The sequence below is a fragment of the Ammodytes marinus genome (assembly GCF_949987685.1).
Source record: "Ammodytes marinus genome assembly, chromosome: 1".
In the NCBI taxonomy this organism is placed as follows: Eukaryota; Metazoa; Chordata; class Actinopteri; order Uranoscopiformes; family Ammodytidae; genus Ammodytes; species Ammodytes marinus.
The window spans coordinates 36,959,374-36,979,538 of record NC_137230.1 but is presented as its reverse complement, the minus strand read 5'-3'; the positions used below and the strand labels follow the sequence as shown (position 1 = coordinate 36,979,538).

Genomic DNA, 20,165 nt, shown 5'->3' with positions numbered 1-20,165 from the left:
GATGCTGCTCGTCAGCTTCATTGTGGTATGACCCGGTTGGTTGGTCGATTGGCCAGGTTTCTGAAAAACTGGTCAGACCTGGCTAGTCGTGTCAACCTGAAGACTTATGTCAAAGAATGTAGAAGAACTACAAAAGGTACCCAACCTGTTTTTTCATGGGGTCCAAATACTTTTCACAACCACACCCAGACACAAGTAGCAGGTCCATGTGGAACGACTCAAGAAATATAATCCAGACAAAAATGTTTAATATCAAAACCCAATCTTGTCACCATTTGGCACACAAAGGGTTAATAGGATGGATTATGTTTGAAACAGTTACACTCCGCTGTGCTCAATCTGAAACATTTTGAACATTCCTGCTTTTCTACTGCTTTTTAAATGGCCTTAAGCGGAGCCGCAGCTCTGTGTAAACACCCAACTCTGAATAGATATTGAATAGTTTGCAATGTGGCGAGGCTATGAAAGCTGTTTGTGTTGCTTTAGCTATCGGCACTAGCAACGCACGTGGACATGTTTCTTTCTTTCTCATTTCCTGTAAGCGTTGGATCTCATGACGTTTTTCAAGTTAATTCAAAAAGTTCTTCATACTTGAGGACTCGTATCAATCAGCAGATCTCTACAAAATAATCAGTTCACACAGAGACATTGCTCTTCTTTAGTATTCACTAAAGCAAACTAAAAGTTTTTTCACAATTTGCACGTTTTCTATGCTACTAGTTTCTGGTATTAGATACATTTACACTAATTGACTGCACCAAAAATTGCACTTTTTGGTGTTTCTGCACATGACAATAAATCATTTGAAATCTTTTGGTGGTATTGTTGAAATAAATAACGCCTAAAAATGAACATCAACAACAAATTCTTCACACAAAAAAGAAAAAAAGGCGGTTCTCTCCATGAATAACCAAACCAACCTACCTTCAAAACTATAAAGTTCGTCTATGTATGGTTGCAACATTTAGGCTTAGTTCATTCTGCTTTCATTGCAAAATTATTGAACACATTACTGAAATCATTACAAAACAGTTCTTAATCTTTGAACACAAATCTGTTCCTTCAGTTATTTCCAACTTCTTTGTGCCTTGTATCTTTCTTTGCTTTTAGAACTTTTTAAGGTCTATTTTTATTTTTTTATTTTTAGAAACAATACAGAAAGCAGGACCTTGGTGGTTACGGCAATGATTAAAACAGGATGATGCTGCTCGTCAGCTTCATTGTGGTATGACCTGTCCCGGCTGGTTGGTCAATTGGCCAGGTTTCTGAAAAACTGGTCAGACCTGGCTGGTCGTGTCAACCTGAAGACTTATGTCAAAGAATGTAGAAGAACTACAAAAGGTACCCAACCTGTTTTTTCATGGAGTCCAAATACTTTTCACAACCACACCCAGACACAAGTAGCAGGTACATGTGGAACGACGCAGGAAATATAATCCAGCCAAAAATGTTTAATATCAAAACCCAATCTTGTCACCATTTGGCACACAAAGGGTTTATAGGATGGATTATGTTTGAAACAGTTACACTCCACTGTGCTCAATCTGAAACATTTTGAACATTCCTGCTTTTCTACAGCTTTTTAAATGGCCGTAAGCGGAGCCGCAGCTCTGTGTAAACACACAACTCTGAATAGATATTGAATAGTTTGCAATGTGGCGAGGCTATGAAAGCTGTTTGTGTTGCTTTAGCTATCGGCACTGGCAACGCACGTGGACATGTTTTTTTCTTTCTCATTTCCTGTAAGCGTTGGATCTCATGGCGTTTTTCAAGTTAATTCAAAGAGTTCTTCATACTTGAGGACTCGTATCAATCAGCAGATCTCTACAAAATAATCAGTTCACACAGAGACATTGCTCTTCTTTAGTATTCACTAAAGGAAACTAAAAGTTTTTTCACAATTTGCACGTTTTCTATGCTACTAGTTTCTGGTATTAGATACATTTACACTAATTAACTGCACCAAAAATTGCACTTTTTGGTATTTCTGCACATGACAATAAATAATTTGAAATCTTTTGGTGGTATTGTTGAAATAAATAACGCTTAAAAATTAACATCAACAACAAATTCTTCACACAAAAAAGAAAAAAAAGGCGGTTCTCTACATGAATAACCAAACCAACCTACCTTCAAAACTATAAAGTTGGCCTATGTTTGGTTACAACATTTAGGCTTAGTTCATTCTGCTCTCATCACTGCAAAAGTACTGAAAGCATTACTGAAATCATTACAAAACAGTTCTTAATCTTTGAACACAAATCTGTTCCTTCAGTTATTTCCAACTTCTTTGTGCCTTGTATCTTTCTTTGCTTTAAGAACTTTTTAAGGTCTATTTTTATTTTTTTATTTTTAGAAACAATACAGAAAGCAGGACCTTGGTGGTTACAATGATTAAAACAGGATGATGCTGCTCGTCAGCTTCATTGTGGTATGACCCGGCTGGTTGGTCGATTGGCCAGGTTTCTGAAAAACTGGTCAGACCTGGCTGGCCGTGTCAACCTGAAGACTTATGTCAAAGAATGTAGAATAACTACAAAAGGTACCCAACCTGTTTTTTCATGGGGTCCAAATACTTTTCACAACCACACCCAGACACAAGTAGCAGGTACATGTGGAACGACTCAGGAAATATAATCCAGCCAAAACTTTTTAATATCAAAACCCGATCTTGTCACCATTTGGCACACAAAGGGTTTATAGGATGGATTATGTTTGAAACAGTTACACTCTGCTGTGCTCAATCTGAAACATTTTGAACATTCCTGCTTTTCTACTGCTTTTTAAATGGCCTTAAGCGGAGCCGCAGCTCTGTGTAAACACAGTCTGAATTTACGATGACATAGACGTTGGTCTCAACCCTTTGCACTTTTTCTTTTAGTCTTTTTCACTTTTTCCAGAGCGTACATAAAGCACAGAGCGACGTAACAAGCCTGATTCCAGTCCAGCCTTTTTTCCCAAAGTCTTAGTCAATAAAACTGCACACGGTTCTTTGTTATAACAGTGGAACTTCGTGGATTACCTGGCCATAACGGAGCCTCTGTGAAGTCCCCAGACCGGACAATCATTCCGTGACCTTGACCTTGACACAGAGCGCTTCCTGCCGTTTACACCTTATCTCCCGTCGCAGTTCTCTCAGTTATTTTTAGATACTGGGACAGACATGAAACTTTCAACTACGGCGTCCATCTGGATTTCTCTTTCCGACAGATGATTCCCGCCGCAGTACAGGTAGTCTCTTCATGTTCCCTTGTTATTTTATCCGTCATCGTGACGCCAAAATATGTGGTGGAAATAAGCTGGTTGTGGTCGATACGAATGTGAACAGTGGTTACTTTATTTTATCGTTGAACAAATACAATCATTACTCACTCAGGCGTAGCAGGTTATAGCATGTCCACCACAAGAGCAAAGAACAATCAGAACCAGAACAGCCTGGGACTCAGAACACAGGACTAGACCCAGCTGTCATTTTCCATCTTTTGAGTCTTTGATTAATATTTTTCTGCATTTGTTTTATTGGGATCATTCATTGAATAAAGACATATTACTTAAGAGTCTATTGATGTTAAAGGTCACTCTCCTGTCCCCCACATACATACGTGCCAAACCATGCCCTTGCTGACACCCCTTCAACCATCAACCCCCACCTCCAGCCCACATTGTCTTTTGTCTTATTCAAACTAGTCTCCTTGCTACCTTAAATATAATGGATTCATTAAAAGAGGGCACAGACACTGTCTCACTTTACCCCACATCATTTGTCTCACTTTACCCCACTGCCACAATTTGAGAAAAACTACCTCTCTCAGCAAATCAGGCTAATCTTCAGTTATCAGCATCACATGGTTTCATATGTTGGTAGTTCATCAACATGTATGATAGAAGTTTTTCTACCTGAATCAATTTGCTTTGGCACAACAATCGATTAAGTCGACAGCAAGAACATTTACTTTTACATGCAAAAAATACATGTTTGTGAAAAAAACATGCTTACCATGAGGTCCTCTCTTTCAGGGCCAAGGGGAAATGAGAGGGGCTTGTATATCTCACATGACCAAAAATGTGTTCCATTGTCTAGATACAGGGGATGTCTCACATTACCCGATGGCTCACATTCCCCCATTTTCCCCTACATATATTTCAGGATGTTGTGCATCCCTGGCAATAAAAACTTTGGATCTGGAATAAACTGTTAAAGAAATATAGCTTTCGGAAAAAAAGTTTTCTTGTGGCACAACTTGCCCCTGGTGTGGTGTAAGTTGATCCATTGGAAAGAATACCATGGGGTAAATTGTGCCATTGATATATATCTCATAAACTGTAATGCAAGACAAATCCATTAGACAATCACTTATTTAAGGTTTATTTAAAGTAAATAAAGTAAATATTTTACAAAGATTGAAGGTACATTTTCTTAAACAAGGCCTAGCAGATCTAGGTGGTTTTACCTGCAAAGCTCACAATGACAAAGTCACCATCATCATCTTTCTGGCCATCTGAACTCTCCTCAGTGGTGTCGTTAAGTGGAATGGAGATGTCAGTCTCTTCTGAGCTACTGTAGACAATCAGTTTCTTTTGGTGACCAGCGTATACAGCCATGCCACTGGCACAACTCTCAGAAATGTACTTCGCACTAGTTGCTCCGTGCTTGTGAAACCAACTGCCACCTGACAAATGTGATTCCCCCTCCATTTCTGCCTTTAAATCAAGGCTATAGTGCAGAGGTAAGATAGTTAATGGGGAGGAAAAGCCAGGGTGTACATATGGGTTTTGAGCTATCTTTGTTTTAATGTGGACGTATGGGCTTAATGTCTTTTATTTTTGTTATTGTTATTTTGACGCCCTACCAACTGAGCTAAGGACGCCCCCCTAAATCAAACTTAAATGAAATCAATATTCTGTTTCAATTCATTATTTTAGTTCATAGCCCTATAATAAGATAATGTATAGCGAAAAAGTCTCTTAGAGAAATAATCACAGACAAGGAGATCTAACAAGAGTTTGATGGGAAACACAATTAATTACACAATATTTAGCTCAATGCAAATAATAATCCAAAAAATACGAAAAGCATTTTAGTGGAATTGAATCAGACATTTTATTAGTGTAATAATATTACATGAACATTTGCCAGTTGATTATTTACATTGAAATTATTATTGTTGTATCAGTTTTTTCAGAAATGTTGGATACAATCATGGCAATAAATAAATAATTATGCACACATTTTCATCTCTTTAAAAAAACAAACTTATAGATTTGTTAATAAAAACATCCCCATTCGCTGATGCCGCAGCAGTCAGTCACTCTTTCCTCGGTCCATACTGTACAATACATATACATTTGAGGCTTGGAGCAGAAGGGGCGTAAGTGACATATTTGTCAAAAATTACTTTTATATATAATTTTATAAGGTCTTGATTATTTCTATCAAATGGTAAAACAATAACTTCACTAGACATTTAACTCTTTGAAATAAAGGCTGATAACATAAAGGCTAATATGGTAACTTTTTTCTATTTTTCTATGAATTCCTTGGAACCTAATCTCTATAAAAGTAGAGATTGCTTTAATATGTGTTTCAAACTAGAATGGATTTATTGAATAATTACAATAAATAAAAAGTTTGTTTTTTACGCCCCTTTTGCGCCAAGCCCTCACATTACATGATAGACATTTAATTGCATTATGCGTTAAATCACAGCAATATGCTATAAGGATACCTTCAAATGCATACTCACTAACAAGCAATTACACACACACACACACACACACACACACACACACACACACACACACACACACACACACACACACACACACACACACACACACACACACACACACACACACACACACACACACACACACACACACACACACACACACACACACACACCCTTTCTAAAAAAAGAGTACAAGGGGGCACTCGTAGTGGTTAGAGCATCCCATAGAGGCTCAGTCCTCTTCACAGCAGACCCGGGTTAGAATCCAGCCCGGGTCTTTCTCTGCATGTCATTCCCCTGTCTGTCTGTCTGTCTGTCTGTCTGTCCTCTTCACAGCAGACCCGGGTTAGAATCCAGCCCGGGTCTTTCTCTGCATGTCATTCCCCTCTCTGACACATTTCATCTATGTCTCTACAATCTGTCTAATTAAGCGAAAAAAATAGTACTAGCTGACTGTCACATTCAGTTACCATCATAGATGTTGGATAAAACCAGAGTTAAAATGTTTTTTTTTAGTTTTACAATAAATGACAGTCCAATAAATAGTTAACAGAAAACAGTTCCTAAGGGCAATGTGGGATTAATCACAACAGCAATGATATAGTAATACACGTTAATCTTTCAATATTTAAATACATTTCGGTGACTTGAATGAGTTGAAAAGGCCATCAATAAATGCAGTGAAGGGACGATTTCCACTGTACAAGAATTAACATATTTTACCAAAAATAATTACAATATTGACAGCTCAGAGCATGACCCCAATGTTAGTTTATTTCTGATCTTGACGAGAAGTGAATTCTTTAATTAAGTTTGTTTTGATTGGTAGTTACATTAGCTCATCTAATAAATCACATAGGCTACACAACTTCATAGTAAATTGTGTGCATTTTCATAAGCCTTCCTTTCAAATTTTAAGTTTATTTGTTTGACACATAGCCAAAACATACAGATGCAGTCAAGCTCAGGCTGCCTTCAACAATGCAACATAAAATATATATAAAAAAAAAGTTAAAAAACACTCAATGCTGAAATTATGTGTGAATGCGCAATGCTGAAAAGCTGTAAAAGAGGGACTATCCTACTGTACAAGAATTAACATATTTTACCCAAAAATATTACAATGTTGACAGCTCAGAGCATGACCCCAATGTTAGTTTATTTCTGATGCAACATAAAATATATAAAAAAAAAGTTAAAAACACTAACTGCTGAAAATATGTGTGAATGCGCGATGCTGAAAAGCTGATGCTTAACTGGAATGTTGAATGAGTTATGAAATGTGAAAAAGTTTGAAAACATTCAACTAGTATGGAAATGGTTTATTTGTTGGAATACTGCCTACAATGTTTCAATGTTTGTAAAATAATCAGTGAATGAAGACTTGAAAATAACTTGAAAAAGAAAATGACCTTTCTATTCTGGCTTCACAGGTGAAACTCATATTATTAGAATATCGTGGAAAATTAATTGGAATTGAGGCAAGAACTCATGCAAATAGGGGCCCAAACCAAGTACTGAGTACATATGGATGATTATACTTTATAGAGGGCCGACATTTCGGTATTTAAAATCCCTTTTTTATTGATTTCATGTAATATTCAAATTTTCTTAGATTTTGAATTTGGGGTTTTCATAAGCTGTTAGCTATAATAATCAAAAGTATAACAAATAAAGGCTTGAGATATCTCACTTTGCATGTAATGAGTCTATATAATATATTAGTTTCACCTTTTAAGTTGAATTACTGAAATAAATGAACTTTTACACGATATTCTAATTTTTCGAGTTTCACCTGTATGTGGGGTGCTGAATGTCTGATTTCACATTAAATCGCTTGGTTTCCTCCAATACATCATGATACGTCGCCTTTTCTGGTATAACTATCAGCCTTTAAATAATATTGTTAAGCTGCCAGTCCAATCAGCGAACAGAGGGAGTGGCTCAGAAGCCGGCACATGTCATACGTCATGACCAAACGTTATGCGATTGGTTGGCTGATCCAGAGTGGCACTGGGCAGATCCAATAGTTTTAAACTTCAACAAGACACCCGTCTTAAAGTGAGTTAACGTTTGTCAATTGAGGGTTTCCAGACCTTCTGTACAAATGAAATGAAGTTGGATGGTCTGGTAGGACCAGGCTAGGGGGGATTCCCAGCGGTATGCCACACCAAGGACACTGTCCTTCAGGAGTGGGAGAGGGCTGGGCCAACCCACATCCTCCACTACATCCCGGATCCAGGAGATGGCGCCACTAGGAGACGATCTCCCACGCCGGCAATGGACCCTGCTGAACCGCTTACGAACTGGGGTCGGCCGGTTCAAAGCTTCAATGAAGAAGTGGGGCCTGGCAGACAGCGCTGCATGCGAGTGTGGTGCCCCTGATCAGACTGTTGAGCATATCATGACCACCTGCCCAATGTACAGACCACCCTCGGAAGCCAGCCTCTTTGACGTGGGACCAGAGACAAGGGCATGGCTACTAGACACTGAGTTGGACCTCTGATGATGTTACATGAAAGAAGAAGAAGCACACACCAACAGTAGCAGTGTGTATTACCTATATTGTTTATACCACAACATACATTGTATTATCTTGTGTGAATGCAGTGCCCGTACATCTCTACCACTGAAACTCTTCTGTCTCGAGACTGTGGAATCCCCGGGTAACCCCAGGTAACTATGGTCAAGCCAGCGGTCTCTCGTTTTTGCTTGGCCAAACCGGCTGCTAATATATTTTTCCCCCGTTTTGAGAGCATATTACGCCGGTAAATGCACAGAGACGGCCTGGTGCAAGCCGACAGAGATAGTGAGCGAACAGCGCTGGTACCCCAATGGAGGAGTAAATTAGGAGCGGCTTAGAGTGGTTAGGCGCGCTTATTTTTATACCCTACCGAACTTTTGACAAATGAAAAGTCAAAATAACCAAACCGATACGCTCCGACCCGCTCTGCTCAGTGGAAACTAGGCATTATTTGTTACAAGAACCTGACAGATTTCAGACAGAAGAATCTAACTGATTCTGTACAGACTCAACTCATCTTTCTCTAACAGGAGGAGACTCTCCCTCCTACAGATGACACAGAGACACTGAAGAACCAGGCGACCACATCGTAAACCCAGGGTAAAGAGGTTCAGTGAATGTGGTGTTGAAGGTGTGGAGGTGGATCAGTGAGTCAGAGGAGACATTGTAGAAGGACAGAGAGCCAGCAGGACAGTCCACATACACTGCTACTCTGTTAGAGACAGAGGAGGAGCGGATGGGTGTTCTTCTGTTATTGTGAAAGACAGAGTAACCACCATCATCAGAGCACATCAGACTCCAGGACTGATCATTCCCTCCAAACACACAGTCCTCACTGTCTCCTTTCCTTCCGATTCCTCTGTAACTCGCCGATATGAACACTTTTCCTCTCCACTCGACCTCCCAGTAACCGCGACCAGTCGTCAGACCTTTTCTACACAGCAGCTGAGACCAGCGGGCAAACCTCTCTGGGTGATCAGGATATGGCTGCTCCTCCAACACATGCGTAACCTTCCTGTCGTTGTGAGACAGTTTGATCTTTCTGTTTACTGTGTCTGTGTCCAGTGTGAGTACACGAGAATCTGATGGAGAGAACAAGACACATCCCAGCAACAGTTATTAATCCATCATCTGCTATTGACAGTTGGATGACTCATGAACATTAAAAACAGACTTACACTTCCTCAGACCTGGTGTCAACCATCGAACTCCATTGTGGTCCATCCTGAAAGGAGACCAGCACATCCTCTTTCACAATGCACACATGAACATTACATTATGCTGCATACACATCCAATCAGGGATTGTGGAGTGGTGGAAGTTTCACATAATTAACAACAGTGGATATTTTAACTGGTAGACGCTCCCACACCAGGATTGGCTGCGGCAGCGTGACGTTAGTCTGCGTTTCTCTCAAAAAGGTTGAGAAGGTTTCTACTTTCACCATTCAGCATCGCGTAAATAATTTTGTGTTTAGAGAAAAATGTCAGGCCTCTGGCCACTGGTATTACCATTAAGCATAAACCCTGCCTACCAAGTAAGGGTACTGTCGACAGTGGAAACACAAGCCAGATCTAGAGTTTCAGTTCCATAGCAAACCGAAATTGTACTGCTCAGTCGAAACGGGGCACATCAGACTGTGTCTGAAGCTGCAGCAGCCTCTTCATACCTGAGAGTGTCCAGTCTCAAGTCCGGATCCCCTGACAGCAGCTCCACTCCTGAGTCTCCAGGATGGTTGTAGCTCAGGTCCAGCGCTCTCAGATGGGAGGGGTTGGAGCTGAGAGCTGAGGCCAGAGAAGCACAGCCTCCCTCTGTGATCTGACAACCTGACAGACTAAACACACAGAAGCGTTCTGTGAACATGTGATGGTACATTTTCATTTATTTCACTGTTTTTTGTTCAGGTAAGTTTTGGTCCAGAGACATCATACTTTGGAGCATAATTTAAATCAAATGTTATATGGTCATCAGTTGAACGGGTTGATAGATCCTGACCTTAAAGTTTCCAGTTTGCAGTGTGGACTCATTAGTCCAGCAGAAAGCCTCTTCACTCCTGAATCCTGCAGGTTGTTATTACTCAGGTCCAGCTCTCTCAGACTAGAGGACTGGGAGCTGAGAACTGAGGCCAGAGCTTCACAGCTTCTCTTCGAGAGGTTACAGCCACTCAGCCTGAAGACACAACAGTAAGAAAAAAAGTAATACATTTTCACTTTTTCTTGTCGTTGAAAGATTATTTACAGAAGAATAAATCATACTTACAGAGCTTTCTTGGAGGCTTTGACCACTGGCAGCAGCCTCAGAAGAGCCTCCTCTGAAGCAGAGTATTTCTTCAGGTCAAACACGTCCAGATCTTTTTCTGATGACAGTAAGATGAAGGCCAGAGCGGACCACTGGGCAGGAGACAATTTATCTGTGGAGAGACGTCCTGATCTCAGGAACTGTTGGATCTGCTCCACTAGAGAACGATCATTCAGTTCATTCAGACAGTGGAAAAGGTTGATGCTTTTCTCTGGAGAGAAGTTCTCTTCAATCTTCTTCTTGATGTACTCAATCGCTTCCTGATTGCTCTGTAAGTTATTTTCTTCTCTGTCCGTCTGTGTCAGCAGACCTCTTAGCAGAATCTGATTGGTTTCCACTGAGAGACCCAGGAGGAAGCGGAGAAACAAGTCCAGGTGTCCATTTGGACTCTGTAAGGCCTTGTCCACAGCACTCTGGTAGAAGTGTGTCTTTGCAGATTTATGGGAGGTTGCAGTTGATTCTTTAGACGGCCAAGCCTTGTCCTGGTGGAGAGGTGTCACTCTGAAGAGTTGAGACGGCCAGCCTGTTTTCAATTCTTGATAAAAGTGTGTCTCTGCAGATTCCTGGGAGGTCGTCTGTCCTTCTGACATCAGATTGACTCCAGAGTTGATGAATGTCAGATGGACATGAAGAGCAGCCAGAAACTCCTGAACGCTTTGATGGACGAAGCAGAACACCTTGTCCTGGTACAGTCCTCTCTCCTCTTTAAAGATCTCTGTGAACACTCCTGAGTACACTGAGGCTGCTCTGATATCGATGCCACACTCTGTCAGGTCTGATTCATAGAAGATCAGGTTTCCTTTCTGCAGCTGCTCAAAAGCCAGTTTTCCAAGAGACTCGATCATCTTCCTGCTCTCTGGACTCCAGTGTGGATCTGTTTCAACTCCTCCATCATACTTGGTGTTCTTCAGTTTTGACTGAACCACCAGGAAGTGGATATACATATTTGTCAGTGTATTGGGCAGCTCTCCTCCCTCTCCGGTCTTCAACTTATGCTCCACAACTGTAGCAGTGATCCAGCAGAAGATTGGGATGTGGCACATGATGTGGAGGCTCTGTGATGTCTTGATGTGTGAGATGATTCTGCTGGCCTGCTCCTTATATCTGAATCTCTTCCTGAAGTACTCTTCCTTCTGTGGGTCAGTGAACCCTCTGACCTCTGTCACCATGTCAACACAGTCAGGAGGGATCTGATTGGCTGCTGCAGGTCGTGTGGTTATCCAGAGGCGAGCAGAGGGAAGCAGTTTCCCCCTGATGAGGTTTGTCAGCAGCACATCCACTGAGGTGGACTCTGTGACATCAGTCAGGATCTCATTGTTGTGGAAGTCCAGAGGAAGTCGACACTCATCCAGACCGTCAAAGATGAACACAACCTGGAACTCTTCAAAGCTGCAGATTCCTGCTGCTTTGATTTCAGTAAAGAAGTGATGAACAAGTTCCACCAAGCTGAACTTTTTGTCTTTCAGCACATTCAGCTCTCTGAAAGTGAATGGAAATGTGAACTGAATGTCCTGGTTGGTTTTGTCTTCAGCCCAGTCCAGAGTGAACTTCTGTGTTAAGACTGTTTTCCCAATGCCAGCCACTCCCTTTGTCATCACTGTTCTGCTTGGTTCATCTCTTCCAGGTGAGGCTTTAAAGATGTCTTCTTGTCTGATTGTGGTTTCTGGTCTGTCTGGTTTCCTGGATGCTGTTTCAATCTGTCTGACCTCGTGTTCATCATTGACCTCTCCAGTCCCTCCCTCTGTGATGTAGAGCTCTGTGTAGATCTGATTCAGAAGGGTTGGGTTTCCTGCTTTAGCGATCCCCTCAAACACACACTGGAACTTCTTCCGCAGGTTTGACTTTAGTTTACGCTGACAAACTCCAGAAAACATTCCTGAAAGAATGCAGTAAGATAAATTACTGGTGTTTAATGAAAATATAAATGCATATATAAAAAATATCCCTCAATCTGTTGGGACATTATTTAATCTCCCATTTCCCCATCATGTTGAACATTTTGCGAAATCCACTTACTGCTCTGCAAACGGTCAGCCAACTCCTCTTGCTTCATTCTCCTCAGGAAGTGCAGTGTGATCTTCTGAAATGCTTCTCTGCTGCTCCTCCTCTGCTCTTCATCCTCACCATCCAACACCTCCTCCTCCTCCCTCTGACCCTCTAAGCATTCTGGGTAATCTGGACTCAGAAGCTTCTGGATCTTCTTAAGCTCATTCCTCACAAAAGTGACAATGTTTTCCTCCAGGAGCTGAACAGAATATCATATGAACGAGATATTAAAACCACAATCATGATTTTATGTTATGTTGGACAGAGTGATAGTTCACTGGTCTAAAAAGTGCAGCAGAACAGATGGAAAGTAGATATTGGACATGTGCTGACCATAAATGTTGAGTCCAGGTGTGTCTGATGCTTTTGGGAAGACCGACCACTGGGAACACCGGAGCTCTCCTGGTCGACTCTGTGGAGGAATCATGAAGAATTAGTTCACATGTCTGTCCACACATTAACAAACCCAATGTTAGGTTCCTTTGACCTAAAGTGTTGATTACTAAATTTAATGAGAAGAAGTCTTGTAGCAACCAAAGAATTCCCTGATGGATACCACATGTAAGGATCCTGTTCTAGGACTTTGGTCTTTCACAAGTTCTTTAACACGATGAAGTAACTTGATGTTGACTTACCCAATTTCTGTAGGACGCCTTTTGAAAACTAGCGGCTCCCCCATGGACTGGTCGCTCTTTAAGGACACACAGCTGGGTCCATGTTCAGGAGAGTCTGGTCTCTGATGGAGCCTTAAGAAACTGGAACCAGAGACGTAAATTCACTTTTTAATCTGCAGCTACAGAAGCTGATTGAGAAACAAGACGCTAACAAGCAAAAAGGATATTTTTTTTTAATTTTTTTTTTAATTCTAAAAAATTTAATTAACAATGAAAGGCTGCACTAACAAATTCACAAACAAATGTTTTTATTTTATAACTTACTTCAATTATTTATCAACCCTGGCCCACAACTGAACCCCCCCCCCTTTTTATTTTCCTTTTTATTTATTTAAAAAAAAAAATTATTTGTGTCCCTTACATTATTTAGTCGCTGCTTGTTTTGTTTTGTTTTCTGTGGAATTTTTCATGTCAATTTGTATGTATTTTTGTGTGAATGCTTGTTGTTGTTTTGTGTGTGAAAAATGAAAAAACCCAATAAATAATAAAAAAAAAAGGATCAAGGTTATGATAACCGATTGGTTAAACATTGGGCGCCCAACGCTATTCTTATCAGAACTGTAATTTTCACCATTTGAGGAGGTACCATCCGTAAACCTCACTAACAGAACTGCTCTGTGGATGGTAGTGTGGATCATGTTAATGACTTTACTTTAACTGTGCCCTTATTTTTTCACAGCAGATCAACACTGGGGCACAAACCCCAGTAAAAGGGGTCTAGCAATGCCCCTGCTGGCAACATTCACTATTGTTTCAACACATTTGGTGTGTATTTCAAAATAAATTCTACCACAAGCATACAGTATCTCACAAAAGTGTACACTGACTACTTTACATTGTATCAAAGTGTAATTTATTCAGTGTTGTCCCATGAAAAGATATAATGAAATATTTGAAGAAATGTGAGGGGTGTACTCACTTTTGTGAGATACTGTATCTGCAAATATATATTTTTGTATATACAAGCAGGCACACAGATTTCTGTCAAAGCTAAACATTTATTAAAAATAGCATAAAATAACGTGTCATGACTTACCTTGTTTCTGGATAATGTCCTTGGAAAAATAGTGGCGGCTCCATGGACCAGTCGCTCTTTAAGGACACACAGCTGAGTTCAGGGGAGTCCGGTCTGTGATGGAGGGAAATTGATTTTATTAATCTTCAGCCAGAGGAGCTGATGGAGCAGCTAACCAGCAAAAAAGGATTAAGGTCATGATGACAACCAATCTGTTAAAATTGGGGCGCTACAGGTCACACCATTCCTAAACAATCACAGTTATCTCCCTTGTCATTAAAGCGGCTACGAGTAACATTTAAATATCTTTTAAACAGCCTCATGTTTCCTCTCATAATCATAAATTACCTTTAACAGCAAACCAGACCATCAGTGCAAAGAAAGACGTTTTTAAATAGTTTTTATTACTGCTTTTGATCTGGTCGTACACCCAGTCCGATTTTCGGTTCACGCGTGCATGCTCTATGGTCACATATCCGTATTGGTGGCAGATTTCAGTGTGGCGCAGGAACGTGAATTGAGAAGCCTATCCCTCCAGGTGAGGGAAGGGGAGCGGGAGCCTTGTTTGAGACAGTTGTTTGTCGTCATAATGACTGATAACGGGGCTGAACCATTAAAGAAAGAAAAGAAAATGCAATGAAGAAAAGCTAAAAGGGAGAGAGTCGGGCGGGAGGGCGTTGCCAAGCAACGTATACACAATTTCACGCAGCGAAACTAGACTGCAGTGTTTACTCCTAAATGAATGAGCGGTAGCCTACTAAAACAAGTTTACTTTGCCTCACCAGCATCATCAGATGACCATTATTCATCTGAAATAGTCATTATTTACAACAACACATTACCTCATTGTGATCCATACTAACTAACTGCCATCTCTCGTTCATTCGCTTTGTGTGAGGACACAGGGACTCGTTCAGCTCCGCGAGAGGTGACAATGCATCAACTCATTGCAATCAGGTGTGTTTAGCACTTACTGGCATTAGTTGATGCTGTGTCACCCATAGACTCACGGAGCCGAAAAGAGTCCGGTGCCCTCACACTTTCAACACACGGACACGCCACGCACCATATTGCTTCCTGATTATTTGACTCTTGCACTCCCTGGACGAGCTAGAAAACAGCTTCACGACAGCTGGCGTCGTAATAATACTACCGCTTTTGGTCAAAGGCGTCGCCAACGTGCTGACTTACTCGTAGTAGCTTTAAAGGTGCAGTGTGTAATATGAAATCATCACAACAGCTGGTCTCTATGGCTCAACCCATTCAGAGAAGCAACAGAAATTCTTAAAGAACATTCCAGCTGGTAGTTCTGATGGACACAGTGTGGCCAACTGTTCCATTCTGTGCTTCTGTAGAACTGATGACATTCCAACTATGACGCTTCCAAAATGGCGGCGCCCATGCCTTGGTCCATGGTATGGAGAAATACGGAGAGATAAGAGACCCTTTCTAAGGGAAAATAAAATCAGCTATTATGCACTAAATTAAACGTACTTACGGATATTATACTTTTTTTCTACCAAGTCTGCTATGAAAAAAATCCCCAAATTCTACACACTGCAGCTTTAAATCCAGTGTTTCTATGTACTTTAAGGCAGTTGCACAACAGGCGCAATGCGAATAAATGTCATGAAAAAGCTAATTATTTGTAATGGGAATTTTGAGGCGTTTCACTATCGGAAGCGGAAAGCCGCTGATGTGGAAGCTTGCATTGAATTCTCTATACGTTCGGTAATTATTAATAACGCGCAAATGAATCGCATCCACCTTTAACATGATGAAGTAACTTGAAGTTGACTTACTTTGTTTCTGGATAATGTCCTTGGAAAAATAGTGGTGGCTCCATGGACCAGTCGCTCTTTAAGGACACACAGCTGAGTTCAGGGGAGTCTGGTCTCCGATGGATCCTGATGGGCAGAGAGGGAAATTCACTTTTCAATCTTCAGCCACAGACGTTAAAGGCCTACTTCACCGGTGGGAATATGAAGGTGTATTGAATTCTGAGATCTTATGTAGTATAAATGTGCAAAATGTATCACAGTTATTCACAGTAAAAGACATCACAGTAATATTTACAAAGTAAGGTTTTTTTTTTACCCTATATTTATCTTACTGTGATGTCACAGTAAGATAAATATAGGGTTAAAAAAACACTCTTTCTGCCTTTTCTCAGGCTAGGATGAAAAAATTGCACATTTATACTACATAGGATCTCAGAGTTCAATACACCTTCATATTCCAACCGATGAAGTAGGCCTTTAAGAAACATGCTGTGCTGACACTTAAAGCTGGGGTTGTGATTTCTGATTGGTCAAAGTTAACATGAGCTGTACACTTTGACCAATCAGAGTGAGGCTCCGATTCTCTGTTCTTATTGGCTGTTGGGACTGTCCATTCACTTTGGCACGACTTTGTTGGTGTAGACTAGAGCGTGTCAGGGAGGGACCATAGGGGAGGGACCAATGAGATCAAGTGGAGCGGTTGAGGTGTTTGGATTCGAATCTCTAGCCCAACTGCCATTTTCTCCCCAAATCATATACCCCAGATTTAATAACCTTCTCCGGACTTCAAAGTTCCTTAATCTATGAGTTCCTGGTAGTTTTGGTGGAAAATACGCTATGCTGCAGCCTAGAAATGCAGATCTGCTGCTGGCATATTAAATTTGCTGCGCCTGTTGGTCTGGACACTCTCCACTGAAGCTCATTAAATATGTCAAGAAATCCTGAGCTACCAATCAAATGGTTCTATCTGATATGGGCGGGCCAGAGCCCTATGTACACAGACAGACAGACAGACAGACAGACAGACAGACAGACAGACAGACAGACAGACAGACAGACAGACAGGTAATGCCCTATGTATGGTGCTCTGGGGTGGACGTAACCGGATGACGACAGTGCTGTGCATGCGCCGTCGAAGCCGTGATAGTAAACAAAGATGGATGTGGATATGTTGTGTGAGTTTGAGACGGCTTCGGCCTCGATTACAACATAATTCTATTAATTACTATTGTAAACACTGAAAATGGAATATTGGGTACAACTATGAAGAGGATAGTCTTGAGCACTGCAACACACACACACACACACACACACACACACACACACACACAGGGGCGTTGCACCAAATTCTGGGCCCCTATACAGGAAGTCCTGATGGGCCCTCTGAGAGGCGGTCTCTATGTTTGTCTATAGTCCAAAACGTATGAGTGACTGGTCCCTCTCTGAGCCAGATAACAACACAATGTTTCTATTGATGAATGACCAAATCATTACGCGTACTTGAACACAACCCCTGGTCTAATGACTCTTAATAAACATGCACACACACGGTGTTTCTCACAGGAATTTGGGAGACTGTGTCGTGGACCCTGGACCTTCTAGGGGGGTCCAGGGGAATGCTCCCCCGGAAGATTTTTTTAAAAATGTTTAAGTAAAATTCATCAATCTGGTGCACTTTGAGAAGAAAACTAAGGCTAAATCAACTGTTTCCTATGTAAGCTATTTAGTACTATTTTCTGGAATAATTTATAGACACAGAATGACCAAAAAGCAGAAAGAAGAAATGTACATGTTTAAAAAATCCAGTCAGCTTTGGGAATTTTCCCTTCGTTTGTATTTATTAATGGCCCAATATAGGCCCCTGATCTTCGTAGCCCCGAACAATGTTATTTAAAAAATAACAAAAATGTACTGACGAATGAAAGGCCCCTGATATATATATTTTTTTCCTAAATAACATTTTTCGGGGCCTAAATTGAGCCAGTAAAAAAAATTAAATAAAAAAAATACGTTTTTAGATTTTTTGGGTGCAGCCCCCCTCTGCCTTGGGCCCCCCAAGCCTGTTCGCAGTCCTACGGCCCTGAACGGAACTGACCATCGTCAGATGCTCATAATTACCGAGTAGAAGTTGAATGCGTCATAATACAATACAATGCAGCCTCTGAATGGGCGCATAGGCTACTGGAGCACTGTCAGACAGTAATATGTGTAAAACACATAGTCACTGTAGTAGGCTAGTAACGTTCAGTTATTATAACTACAGTAGGAACCGTTGCTCTACAATGAACTGGCGACTTTTTTTTTTTTTTTCTTAAATGAACTGGCGACTTGATCAGAGTGTAGCGCGGCCAGATGACAGCTAACGTAGGCTCCAGCCTGCGCCCCGTCAAAGGTAATGTTATGAATAAACAAGTAGTAGGGTAGGCCTAATTGTTTCAGCCTCCCTCTGTAGTTTTACTCTCACCATTCTTAGAAAAACTGTTTTTGATGTCCTGGGCCCCTGCTCTGCTGCTCATAGCCTACTCTGGTCTCCTTCTCATCTCTTTTCTGGTGTGCGAGCTTGTGCTTTTTTGGGGGCATCCTCGCCTGCTGGAGTTCACTTCGCTCGCGCTCACTTAATTCCAATGAGGAAGAACGAACCGCGGGGTGGACCAAACCATTTTTTAAGAAGGGGCCAAAGGGGTTATTGAAATGATTACAATTAGAATATTGTATGACTTGTGGCTTTGTTCTAATTCGGACTCATTCGTATGATTATATATTAGTTCACTGTATAGGCCTACACAATAATTTTGTCATAGATTCTACTGGGGGCTGTGTGGGCCCTAGCTGGCTGTGGGCCCTTATAATCGTCATAACCTTTACCCCCTTAACGACGGCGCTGCACACACACACACACACACACACACACACACACACACACAGAGTTAGGGATTGTCACCTCTGGCTGTCCGGTTCCTCTTTGTCCTCATCCGGATCCATTCTGCTCAACTCACACTTTCACCTGGAGAGAGAAACACACATCAACTGAAATCCTCCTTCCCATCATTTGTCCTGTGCACAAAGTAAAACGCATTTGATGTACAAGCTCTCAATTATATATATATATTTTTTAAGATATTATTGTTGGCATTTTTGGCATTTTTATGCTTTATTGATAGTGTAGAGACAGAGGTGAAATGGGGCAGAGAGGGGAGTGACATGCAGAGAACGACCGCGGGCTGGAATCAAACCCGGGTCCACTGCTGGCCGAGGCCCATGGGGGGGTGGGGGGGGACGCCCTACCAACTAAGCTAAGGGCGCCCCTTTTTGTGCAATTTTTATAATACAAAAATTAATTTTAAATATGGTTAAATGTGTACTTTGTACATTTGGGTATGTCAGAGAAGTGAACATTTTCTAAGGTATATTCTCATAACTGTACAAACAAACTTTCCTCACAGGAAAATGTAGATCCCTGGAACACTGTTTGAAGTTAGAAAGCTTCCTGAAAAGTTACTGTTTCACTGTTGCTGTTTACAGCAGCAGGGCCCACAGTTTGGTTTCTTTTTGTATTTCTTGTCTGTCTGTGTGAGGGGGAGGGGGTGGCTGTGTGTGTATTGTATATGTCTACTTATTTTGTCTGTATAAACAAAAATGAAAAAAAGAGAATGTGTAGTTATATTATCAAGCCACAAGATGGCGCCATGACGCTGCAATGAAGTAGAGACGAGGTCAGTTTACATTACATAATATTGTTTTGTGGAAGTTGTGCCGAAGAGGGGATCTTGTGTTAAACCACAGACAGCTGATACGATTCTGCACAATACAGTAGGCGCCTAACTTCACAGAATAGCCTATTACACCCATATATTTGGCTCCATATTTTTTTTGTTATATTGTTTTTTTTTAATCTATCAATAGCCCTACCCTTACTTGCTGTAGTTTGGTCTGGCTTTGCGAGACTAGACCTACCCTAACATTGCTTTTGCTATGTGTGTTGTGTTTGATCGCATATGTTAAAATATTACTGGCACTGTAGAGGTTAAGTCAAGTCAAGTTACTTTATTAGTACGCGGAGGTAGCTTTTGTTTGCAGTAGAGTCCACATAGGCTACAT

The 20,165-nt window shown here is 41.1% G+C and overlaps 1 protein-coding gene across 1 annotated transcript in view; it reads right to left on the bottom strand.

Moving 5' to 3' along the window:
* Window positions 1-5,087: 5,087 nt before the first annotated feature.
* The window catches only part of LOC307253543 (NACHT, LRR and PYD domains-containing protein 3-like), a 15,754-nt gene continuing 676 nt past the window's right edge, over window positions 5,088-20,165 (bottom strand). The window contains exons 2-12 of the mRNA XM_080031650.1: window positions 19,009-19,071; window positions 16,089-16,193; window positions 14,308-14,400; window positions 13,233-13,352; window positions 12,931-13,009; window positions 12,568-12,796; window positions 10,513-12,427; window positions 10,249-10,422; window positions 9,923-10,087; window positions 9,432-9,478; window positions 5,088-9,335 (exon numbers count right to left, since the gene is read on the bottom strand). Of these exons, the coding sequence (XP_079887776.1) occupies window positions 8,800-9,335; window positions 9,432-9,478; window positions 9,923-10,087; window positions 10,249-10,422; window positions 10,513-12,427; window positions 12,568-12,796; window positions 12,931-13,009; window positions 13,233-13,352; window positions 14,308-14,400; window positions 16,089-16,193; window positions 19,009-19,049 (3,504 nt within the window). The 5' untranslated portion in view covers window positions 19,050-19,071 and the 3' untranslated portion in view covers window positions 5,088-8,799. The remainder of the gene's footprint in view (window positions 9,336-9,431; window positions 9,479-9,922; window positions 10,088-10,248; window positions 10,423-10,512; window positions 12,428-12,567; window positions 12,797-12,930; window positions 13,010-13,232; window positions 13,353-14,307; window positions 14,401-16,088; window positions 16,194-19,008; window positions 19,072-20,165) is intronic.